The sequence below is a fragment of the Fringilla coelebs genome (genome assembly GCF_963513975.1).
Source record: "Fringilla coelebs genome assembly, chromosome: 1".
Classification (NCBI taxonomy): domain Eukaryota; kingdom Metazoa; phylum Chordata; class Aves; order Passeriformes; family Fringillidae; genus Fringilla; species Fringilla coelebs.
In genome coordinates this window covers 107,700,231-107,712,233 of record NC_140028.1, presented here as the reverse complement: position 1 = coordinate 107,712,233, position 12,003 = coordinate 107,700,231, and the positions used below count along the sequence as shown (strand labels likewise).

The following is a 12,003-nucleotide window of genomic DNA, read 5'->3' as shown; positions in this document are numbered from 1 at the left end:
TCTTCCTCATGTTCAGCTGCAACTTCCTGCGCAGCAGTTTCTACCTGCATCAGTTGTCTCATGTCACACTGCTTGGCACCACCGAGAAGAGCCTGGAAACACCCTCTCGGCACCCCCGCTCAAGATATTTATAAACATTAATGACGGCCCCTCTCTTTTCATGGCTCAGCAGGCTCTGTGCATTTGCTACAGAGCTGAATCCCGGTTAATTAATTTTTTAAAGCCATTATTTTTGTTAATTACTCTTGTTCCACCTTTCCACGCCACGTTCGGGTGAGGGGGAAACTCTTCCCGCTCCTCCCTGCGCGGAGCTCCCGCCCCGCCGGGCGGTGCCAAGGGCGGAGGCGGCGCCTCGCTCCGACACCGACACGCCAAGATGGCGGCGCCCGCGGCGCGGCGGGGGAGCTGAGGGAGGGCGCGCGCAGGTAACGGTCCCCCCGCCCGGCCCCGCCTCACGCCCCCCGCCCGCCGGAGCCGCGCTCATCCCGCTGCCCGCGGTTGCACAAAGCCTGCTCCTTTGGGCTCCTTGCCCGTGCCCGGCCGGCTCTCCCGGCAGTCCTCTGCCCACGGAGTTCCCCCCTCCTCCAGCGTCCCTCTGTCACCGCTCTCCCTTCGCTCTGTCCCGCCCTGGAGCCGCCTGCTCCCCGTGCAAGCTCCTCCGGCGGCCGGACACCCCCCACCCGCCCGGGGCTGAGTGGAGTGACCTGGGCCTCGTCAGGCAGTTTCCAGGACTTCAATTCAGTCTCCCGCTCACTTACTGCATCTTTCCGAACGTTTCCTGTGTCAGGGAGGTTTACATTGGGTATTAGGAAAAGGTTCTTACCCCAGAAGGTGGTTGGGCGCTGAGCAGGCTCTCCAGGGAAGTGGGCATGGCCCCAAGCCTGACACAGTTCAAAAAGTGCTTGGACAATGCTCCTGAGCACATGGTGTGACTCTTGGAGTGTCCTGTGCAGGGCCAGGAGTTGGAGTCAGCTATCCTTGTGCATCCCTTGAAGCTCAGGACATTCTGTGATTTATTTCTCTATCAGACCAGCCCCTCCCTCCTTGCTTGGCACACCTGCGTGAATAAGTCAGTTTTAGGCTCATAACCTGCTCCTTGAAAGACTCGCACAGCGTTAGGCTGGAGTGTCCTTAAGTGGGGCAGGGAGAGGTACTGTCCTTCGCCTATTTCCATGCACACTAGCCTGGAAAGGAAAAACATCTTCGTGCCGTGTCTTTTGGATTTGATTATCCTCTGTGTCATGCATGCTGGCTTGCCCCAACGCATGGCTGGCTGACCATTGCATCTTGTGCATGATGGTACCTGGGAGGAAGGACACTGTGGTTCTCTTTCTCATCCTGAAATTCCTTGTATTTGAATGAGCTTAGCACTAGTGCTGTGTGCCCTTGGCTGTGGCTGTTTTCTCACTCCCACCCACTGCTCTGACCCCTGCTTGGGTGACCTGTAGGGCCTGAGGTCACCCAAATATGCCCTCTCAGGCATGACATTGGCTAGTGGGCTTCCTTGAGCTGTGCACAGGCACGGTGTCTGTGCTCTTTCTGTCTCAGAATCAATTAAGTTGGAAAAAACCTCTGAGATCATGGAGTCCAAGCCATGACCAAACACCACCCTGTCAACCAGACCTTGGCACTGAGTGTTGTGTCCAGTCTTTCCTTAAACACCTCCAGGGATGGTGACTCCACCACCTCCCTGGGCAGCCCATTCCAATATCTAATTACCCCTTCTGGGAAGAAATTCTTCCTAACGACCAGCATAAACCTCCCCATGTGCAGCTTGAGACTGTGTCCTCTCATCCACTACTCTCCCTTCATGTGTAGCTTTTGGGCTTTAAAATACTTGCTTTGTAAATCAGCGGTGCTGAAATTGGCTTGCATAAGGAAGCACTCCTTTCTGTTGTAAAATAAATCGATAGAAATAAGACATAAGTAATAAGGAAATAACTAGTAAAAATAAGCAAAAAACTTTGAAGTACTGAAATGCTAATTTTGAGATGAGTGTGATGCTATGGAAGGGGGGAAGTTGGAGTCTCCTGAATGACTCATGTATGCCTGCACTGGGAATCCTGAGTACAGTCCTGGATTTGTTTTTATTACAAATGAGAGAGGTTATGGAGGGTAGCAACAAGAAATCCAAAGCACTGATGTGACATAAGTGAAAAAGTGTTTATAAGACCCTGCTTTAAGTAAAAGAGAAAAGGAGCAATTCTATAGGTAGGTAATGAGACAGGCAGTGAGGGTTTGTGTGTGCGTGTATGGTGAATGTTAAAGGAAGCATAACTCCCACTAGCTTGCTGGGGATCTAATTTTGGTGCTATAGCAATTATTCTTACTGATAATGTTTCTAACTTATGGGAAATGCATAAGTAAAATCTTTTCTTATGCAGAGTTTCTCTACACTGAGATTTTACTGATGTAACTCTGCAAGGAAAATTCTGAACTGGCTGAAACAGCTAGTTTGGTACAAGTGTATTTGGCAAAATTAAAAAGAAAAAAAACAACACCAAAGCACAAAAACCAACCACAGAGGATAGAAAGTACTGATGTAAAAATGCCGTTAAAAAAAAAAAGGCAGTCAAGATGAGGAGGAAATCTCAGAGTAGAGGTTCTTTTAATGCCATATTTCCTACTGTAGGAAGTAAAATCAGCAAATATCTTGTTGAAACTGATCCCAAATATGGGAGCTGTTCAATCTTTCTCCCATCTGAGTAGCTTTAGAAGACCCTCTCTAAAGCATTTGAGGAGTTAACCAGATTTTTAGTTGAAAAAGAAAGCATTAGCAAAATAGTTGGTTTAGAATATCTGGTTGAAATCTACTAATTATAGTCATCCTCCCCCATCTCTTTTCAGTGATGACAAATTCAGTATTTTTACAGTATAATTTCATCCAACTTCCTTTTCTCTCTGTTTCATTCTGAATTTTTACTAACACCCTGTTAGCCATCTTCTATTCAGGCAGTGGAGCTTCTGGAACCTTCAATTGACTGATTATGCCTTTATGGGAGACTGAATGCAAGAATTTTATTTTATTAGATAAGACATCTAACACAATGGTTTTGTTCTGTGCGAGGCCACAGTTAGTTCTCTTGACTAAAAAATACATACTTTTATAATTCAGACATGGAAATAAAATGCAAGTTCCATGAAAAGCAGCTGAGTAGTCTAAGTCAAGCTAAAATAATTTAATAGCTACTGCTTTGCAGTATAATCATAATAATCATTGAATTCTTGTTATGTATTGTGGCATGAAATGCATATTTTTGTCTTTTCAGGTACCATAACCTTAAGAATGCAGTCAGTTTTTCAAAGAGTTGGAGTTGGCCCGTGTTCCTCCTGTTTGAAGAGACAACTAAATGGCTTCCTGGGATTAATTAAATGGCAGAGAAGACTGGTTCCTGCTTGTGTGAGAACAATTTACAGTGAGACGGGGAAATGGGAAAAAAACTATGGGTTGGAGACAAGGAAACGAGTTGAAAATTGGTGGTTCCCAAGAATAAAGGATCAGTTCTGCAGAATTTCAGAAACTGATGTAAGCATTATGGGAAATGTGGAGAGAACATGTTTATATTTTTGTTTTCTTAGAATGGAATTAATTGAAACTTGCTTAGTACAGATGGCTTATAATGATTAGATGTGCATTACATTTCAGGGGAAAATACTTTCATGTAGATTATTAAAAAACATTAATGAAATAAGTAAACAAAAATAATTTCAAAAATCCTGAGGAAAAATACAGTAACAGGCAAAGTATAAACTTGTACATTTACGAAGGGTTTAAGTAATCAGTTCTTTCTTTGCATATTATACGATATTTGGCAGTTAATTATTTCAAGTATTAAAAGAAACACCTAATCCTAAGGTTTGTAAACAATTTTCTCAAGGTTCTGTTCCCCATGTTATGACAAATCTATTACACTACACCCTGTGACTCACTAAAATCTGTGTTAAGGGAAAAAGATTTTTAATATTTTCTGGTTTAGAGTCTCATAGGAATAGTAAGTGACTTGAAGAAAAAAACAAGTTTTCCCATGCAATAAAAGATCTTGAAAACAGCTGTATCACAATCTCTGACTCTTTTTGCCTTCACAATTATTCTGTCACAATAGATAAAAAACACTTCTGTGTCTCTTGATGTTTTTTTGTTCATCTCCTTTAAAATTTGCCTTTTCTCTGACAAAAAAAATGAAAAGAGAAAACAGCTTGCTTTTTCTAGGGAGGAAAACTGAGATGAAATGGTGTCCATGTATACCTGTAGCAGGGAAAGCATTCATTTAGACTTGTGCCTTTTATATACATATGTACATAGGAGTCATATGTAGCGTATGTATGCTAAGTTCTAAATTGTATTTTTAATGATATTTTTGTTTTTTCCTTACAGTTGAAGTAGATTTAATAACATATTAAGAGGCAAATAGTGTGTATTGCTGCTGCGAAGTACTCAGATTATTTCTGATTTTGCTGTGATTGAACAAAAGTGATAAAGAAATATTATTTGTCAAATGCTAATAGAGTTTTATTCAGAACAGTAAAAGCTGAAAGCTGCCTGTAATTTTTTTATTATTAACAAGAAAAATAATATAAGAACTTAGCAAGTATCAGTGGCACTTGATACTATCAAAGTATCAGTGATGAATTCAGTGGTAATCAAGATGTATTAGGAATAATTGATGTACTAGAGGATTTGTGATTTCTTTGTAACTTTTGTCATTTTAATTAAACCTAAGTAAATGAAATTTTTTGTTTCTTTTCATTATGCAAAATCTTGCTTGTAAGATCTGTTTGGATCTGAGCATACGTAGTGAAACTGAACAGTTTCCCTTTAGCAGATGTTCATGCAATTGCAAATGATGCAGTCACTCTGGGAGTTAATGCAGTTCAGATGATGAAAAGCAACTGGCCAGGAGTGAGCTCTGTATTTGTTGTAGATACAAAGTAAAACATTGTTTAAACTGTTATTTAATCTGCTATGTTTTCATGTTTTTGTTGGGGCAGACTAAGAACACATGGATAATCAGTTGCAGATGCTACAGTGGCAATGGTACTTTGTTAAGCTCCAGTTCTGTCAAATTAGCTTTTTTGAGTAAAAGTTAATTAATTTCCATAACATTTAAGTGTCATTGAAATATCTGTATAAATTGATGAGATGGCAGCAAAGTCTGGTAAAACACCTCTGTTTACGTTCTCAAAGAATTTGATCCAATGAACTTTGTCAGTGCTCACTTGGATCAGTTCCAGCAGAACCGTGTTTCTCTTTATGGTGTTGTGTAGTAGTTTATAAGGTGCACATGTATTTGTTCAAGTGAAATGCTAACTCATGTAGTTACTAGTTTCTACAAATTTCTTTCTAGAAATCAAGACCAAAATTTTATGTGCTTTCTATGTTCCCATATCCTTCTGGGAAGCTTCACATGGGCCATGTTCGCGTCTACACCATCAGTGATGCAGTAGCTCGGTTCCAGAAAATGAGAGGGATGCAGGTAAGAATAGATCAGTGGTAGGACTGGGTTGGGTTTTTTTTTTTTTAATATCATAATTGATCAGGAGATTAGTATTTCCCAAAATCCATTAAAGTGGAGTATGTGCTACAGGTGTGTAGATAATGACCTGTGAAGCTTTGAATATTGAAATTTGAGAGTTTTATTAAAGCCAGTGGTGCTGTATGAGGTGCCTGAATCTACTGATGTGTGGCACAGTGTCACTGAGACCTCTGGGCCACACAGTTTCTGTGAGAGGAGGCTGACAACCCTCCTGCTAGCTGGGTGGGACTGGGGGGAGGAAAAGATGTACCTGGCAAGAGAAAATAGATACCACCAAAATCAACTGCTTTCACCTCTTCTGCTCCTGAGAACCAGTTCATGTCTCTTGTCAGATGCAGAAGGACAGCCTCTGTGCCTGCTGGGAGAGAAACCTCTCTTTTTTTTTGTGACTGCTGCAAGTCAGACAAAGAGAATCATGCCACATCATGTGTGTGTAGCTGAAAGTTTCTGTTCTGTAGCATCAGACCCCTTGGCTTGCCCATTTCAGCCTTGCTCATATATATGAAATGTCTTCTGAAGGTGCAGGCCTGTGAGGTAGAGTAAGTGTAACTTTCTTGCTACATCCCATTTTCCCTTCCACATTTTTCTGTTTCCCAGTCTCCCCCACGCCTGCCATAATTTCTCCTCACTCCCTTCTGTCTCTCCATTAGGTTGAAGGGGTAGCTGAGAGCCTTGTCCCTGCAATCCGCAGTGGGATCTTGGCTGGCATTCTGCAGTAAAGGCTGTCAAGGTAAAATTTGAAGGATGTAAGGAAGGTGTAGGAGAACTGTGGCCTGAGTGACAGCCATATTACAGAGGAAAGACATTTGGTAGAGGGAAAATGTGAAGAAGCTGGGAAAACAGTAGGAAGGAGGAATATGGAAAGAGAAGGGAACAAAAAGAGAGAAATAGTATAGGCAAGGATCTAGGATGACAGGAAGGAGTCTCTATTGTACAAGAGAGAAGGAGCAGCTCAAGAATATAGCTATCAACCTCAAGAGAGTACAAAGAAGATGAAATTGAGAAAGAATTGTTAGTTGCTGGTTGTGGTACTAATTGCAATTTCCTTGCTACAAGTACTGAAGAAGTGTAGCATTTCCTGGATTTATCACCATCCCTGAGATTCTGATAGGTATTGTCACTGCATTATTCAGTGTGCTGCCTTTCCAAATACTACGTGGTTTTTGCCAGCAATGAACATACCATGCACTGAATACTTGCTGCTGCCTTACAGATATGCATTCTTAGGCTTTTGAAATTGCAAGAAAAAGAAATAAATGCCTTAGCCTTTAAATGAGAAGAAACCCCAATGCCTGTTATAACACTTACCTTTTGTAACTCCTCTGAATGACCAGAACTTGGATCTCACTAAAAAAATTGAGTTAACAGGGCATTTGAAGGGATGCTTGGTTTTTGCTTGATGGTAAGACCATTCATGGAATGTCATTTCAGGATGTAGCCATCTCTTATCAATAGCAGGGAAGGTAGCCAGTAAATTGCTGTTCAGAAAGATGAAAACTTTTTTCTTCTTGTACTTGTGAAAATAATTATCTACATCCAGTAGTATGCTCTAGTTGTAAATTTTTGAATACAAGGTAAGTAAGCACCTTTAATAGAAACATTTGGAGAAAAGTAAAAAGATAATATAATTCCAATGAAATGCAAGAGCCACCATGCAAGCAAGTTTTTATTTCCACATTTGCCTATATTTTTTCTAGAAAAATTTTTCCAGACTTTTCAGGTTTTTACATCTTGCATTTCAGCATATTTTTATATTTCATGTAAAAATTACTTTGAAGAAGTGCCTGTAGAACATGCTGGATTTCTAAAAATACTTGTATCTTCTGTTATGTTAACCAGTTTGAACATCTATTTTTGACTAAAGGTGGGCAGCCAAAGAATTTAACTTTCATTTATGATTAAGAGACATTAAAAATCTCTCAGATGATTTTCTGTGTATGTCAGATTAATAGACATTGTGTTATTGATGTGCATTAACTTGCTGGAACTTACATTTACCTTAAAGAACTTTTCCTTTATTACCCATGCTAATTTCTCCATCACTTAGAATTAGAGTCTGTAGAATTGATTTTTTCTTTGCAATTAATTTATCAGCCTCTAAAACTTCTCTCTGCCTTTTTCATGGTTGTACAATCTGTCAAAGGTTATGATGTTTAAGATACTGTGATGATTGTAGGCTAAGATGTGGTTATATCATAAAAATTTATATAGTCCCTAGAAAAATTAATTTGTCTCTGTATTCAAGGAATTACTGGAATTCTTCAGTATATATAAAGAAAGAATGCTTTAGAAACAGAATTGTTAGTATGCATGATTTTGAAGTTATTCAATTGATATTCTATTTTGTTCTCAAAATTCAGCTTTAATATTGCATGTTTGAAAGCCTAGGGACTGCTAATTTTTCTCCAATCAAAAATCTGAGTAGAAGTGAATCAATTTCAGGCATTCAGTGCCAGGTTAGGGTAAGATTTTTGAGTGGCAATATTGTTTAAACTTTGCATCCATCATTTTCAAATTAAAGGAAGAGTGTAAGGCAATGAGAAGTGACGGGCTCTTACAATGAAAATTACAGACAAAACCATTCAGATTTACAGTTCCCAGGGAAAGCTTCAGACTACAATGTATATTTGTTATTTAAAAAGCAGTGAGGGGAAACGTCTATCATGTGTATGTAGTTGACAAGAATATATGAGAGAGTAAAAGATTAATTTATATTGAACAAAATGGAGGTATTTTTCATTAAAAATTCCTTAATGAGAAAGCAGTAAATTAATTACATATTGATTTAATCTGAGCAGGCAAGAATTGGCCTATATTTTGTTATATTTTAGTGAGGATAGGCTAGAATACATTTACAAAGGGATTAGAGGTCCTTTAGACCTTCTTTTGAATGCAGTTGTGTAATTTCTTCATATTGGAAGTATTTTGAAATTTTAACTTGGAAAGTTTTTAATAATTTGGATTCTGTTGTGGTATTGGTTTTTTTTAAATGTAACATTGGTATTCAATTTTTTTCCGCTCCAGAAATTCTGATTTTGTTTCAGTTAAAATTTTCTAGAGAGGTAATGCACACTGAGCTCTACAGATATTTCCCAGAAGCCTGTACTGCACCAGCACTTTAAGTGTGAAAATAAATATCTATTGCTCTTTTCCCCACCTTGTTTCTGAAAGAAATACTGCTTCAATATAAAACTGTAGATGAAAGCATTGTAAAGCATTGTCTTGTTCCAGCACTGACTCCTCAAGGACCTGTAGGCAGTGCATGGGAAGCAAGCTATCATGCACTTGGGTTGGGTTGCTGGATAAATGATTTGTAGAGTGCATGTGTTTTAAGATAACTTGTTTACATTTTGATTACTGAAGTTTGAAGTCTCTGCGTGGGAAATGTATGCCATATAGTTTGCCTAGCATGGCTGCACTGAGCTGGTCTTTCCAGAGTGTGTTAAGGGTGACATGTTTCTTGAAGTGCAATTGAAACAGTTTTTACATAGGGAAAGTTCTACATCTTATTATAAACGTGTTTATTATAAAATGCTATGAAAAAGTAATGAATATATTTTAAATTACCAATTTATAGTTTTTAATAAATCAATCCAGAACTATGATGTGTAGTTTCTGGTTGTGTTTACTCTGTGAATTTTCATGCATGTTGTGAATGCAAATGTAGGAGTTTTGTAAGAAGCGATTTCCTATTCATTATTTGAGATTGCTGTGTAGACTTCCAGTGTGCTATTGCTCTGGGAAAAAGTATTTACCATTACTTTATCATGCTATCATTAACATGTCTTTGATAAATTCCGAAGTGGATAATTTGTGCCTCTCAGAGGACTGAGAATAATTCCCTTAGTGATCAGTAAACAGAGTGATTCAGTTCAATAGTTCTTGTGATATCTTTGTAATGAAACTGGTACCAAAGCCAGGCAGTCACATGTGAGAGTTGTACAGAACTGTGAATACTCCTTTCTGTAATCAAATCAGGGTGAAATTCCTGCATGCTAGAATCACACTATACTAATTATTTCTTAATTTATACTTAAACTGGGATGGATGGGATTAGAGTATAGTCAGTGATATTTCTGCAATACGCCTAAATGACTTGAAGGGCGTTTTCTTTTTATCCATAACATATCTTCTTTTTAATTGGATGTATTTTCATTAATTATTTTCCCTTTCAGCAGTGAATCTTAATACACTTGAAATTGCAAAAGTGAATGGTATTGAAGCCAGACAGGCAAGTTTAATTAAAACTCTATAATTATTCACCAGTAGGATGAATTATTTCGATACAGATCCATTTTCTGATCATCACTAGCTGCTATTCTTCACTTTTTTTTTTTTTTGTGAGGATGTTGTGTCCTTTTGTCAGGTTATTTCATGTGGTATAAATCAAGTAGCAAATGTTACAATTATTGTGTGTGAATTGAATCTTATTTAATTTCAGTTTTCCCACAACCTGTATTGAAGGTGTTAATGAGCTCACTCTGTTTCGTTTTGAAAGAAAAAGAGAAAATGAGATATAGTTTTAAATATAATTATGTTAGACAAGAATGTGTGAGATTAAGGAGGGAAAAGATAACTTTGTTCTCAAAATGTGTATGGCACTCTGTGGATGTTGAGTAATTTCTCATATCTTTTATTCTATAAGAATAAAAATAAATGGGCATTTTATGTTTTGATAGAAATCTGTATGGTTTGATTATTAGAGAGTACCTTCTCTAGTATGCAGCACTATGTTGCAGAGAAGCATCAAAATGGTCCTTTTTAGAATGTACACACTGGTCAAAAATTCCTTATTTTTATCTTTTTTCAGGTGTGCCTTACTTCCTTGGGGGGGTTTGTTTGTTTGTTTGTTTGTTTGCTTGTTTGCTTGTTTGTTTGTTTTAACCTGTTGTGCAATGATGTCTATTACCTGTAATGGTTAAAAGAGGATCTAGGCTTCGCACAAGGGGAGGTCTTGTATTTAAAATGTGCTGCAATACACCCGTTTACATCAGATTTTCAACAAGTTCAGCCCACTGTGGGCAGCCAGTGGAAGGAGCAGTCATCCTTTCCTTTCCCCTCTCCAACTGCAAGTCCTTGCTGTCTCATATGTCTGTGATTGCACAATTGCAAGATCCATGATGGAGCTAGAGGTGTTTTCTGGCAGCTGGAACTTGTAATCCTGGATTGCTTGTTTTGCCAGCTTTTTTTGGTTAGTTCATGTCGAGTGTGTCATGGGGCTGCAAGTAGGGATAGGAATGTAGACTTTGCTATATCAATTCAAACCACTAATTTGTCAGCAAGCCTCTTAATTTTCATTTCTGGTCATCTTCTTTTATTACACTTTCTCTGAATTAAATATATTTATTTGCAGGCCTTTCTGACACTGAGTCTGCCATCTTTCTTGAAATTTAGAATGCATTGATCTGAGTGTAAGAACAGTATGTCAGCTCCCTAGTCATAGTTCTGAGACATACTGAATACATCAGGAGAGCAAACATGTGCTTCATGTCCTTACAAAGACCGAGGAAAATTCACTGAATCACCAGCTCACCAGCCCTGGTTATGGTGATGGAGGCTTAGAGCCGAGTGTTATGAGATCATTGTCAGTTCTGTGTTATATAGTACACTGATCTCACCTACTGATGTCAGTATAATGAGCTGATTGTTACAGCAGTGAACAGATGAGAATGCTCAGAGAGGAAGAGCTGAGATCTCAGCATTGAATCAAGGGAGTTTCTGTGTCTTTCTCCCCTTGCTCCCACAGTAACATGAAGAGCTCTAGCCATCACTAACAGCAGGTATTTGACCATGCTGTGAAATGGTTTTTAAAAATGCTTCAAGCCAGAGTCTTTGGGATCTAAAATGTTTCAAGATGCAACTGGTTTTATTTTTAATAACTTGTTCTTAAAAAGCCCATTCAGTGTGGTGGTTACTGAGCGCTTTGTTCCCTACACACTATTTAATCACTTCCTTGTAACGTTTTATACTCCTGCGCAAACTGGAGTATATGCCGGTGTTTCATAGTTGATCCTGCATGGTCATGTGAACTTCTGAGGATCTGAAGCACATGCCATGTGTGTTCAAGTCTAACCTGGAAGTTTTTGGCATAAGGAGTTCACCTGTCCACTTCATTGTGAGGATAAACCCACAACGGTGGTAGCGCTGCCTTCTGCCATTGTAAAATGGCTGAAAATACAGCTTGCCTTCTTTTAGCTGGTGTAGGTACCCTTAGGCTCATGCAGCCTGCTGTTTAACAAGATACAGTCATTATTTGTTTTTCTTTCTCCTTGAGGCTTAGAGAAAATATTGTATACTTAGAGAAGTGATGTTTGGAAGAATCGTCACTCTGCAGTGAGCAGAGTGGATCCCTCAGTTGCATAAGGTTTAGAGGTTGCTGTTGAAAGCAATCAAGTCAGCATTCAAGAAAGGGGATGACTTGTTTTTCTTCTGCTCATCTTGCTGCTAGAGAGAGCAGCCATGTTTTTTG

The 12,003-nt window shown here is 38.9% G+C and overlaps 1 protein-coding gene across 2 annotated transcripts in view; it reads left to right on the top strand.

Moving 5' to 3' along the window:
• The first annotated feature begins 343 nt into the window (after positions 1–343).
• LARS2 (leucyl-tRNA synthetase 2, mitochondrial) overlaps positions 344–12,003 on the top strand; it is an 82,658-nt gene continuing 70,998 nt past the window's right edge. For both annotated transcript variants that reach the window (XM_084211269.1, XM_084211268.1), the window contains exons 1-3: positions 344–425; positions 3,270–3,526; positions 5,346–5,474. In XM_084211269.1, the coding sequence (XP_084067395.1) occupies positions 3,287–3,526; positions 5,346–5,474 (369 nt within the window). In that variant the 5' untranslated portion in view covers positions 344–425; positions 3,270–3,286. The remainder of the gene's footprint in view (positions 426–3,269; positions 3,527–5,345; positions 5,475–12,003) is intronic.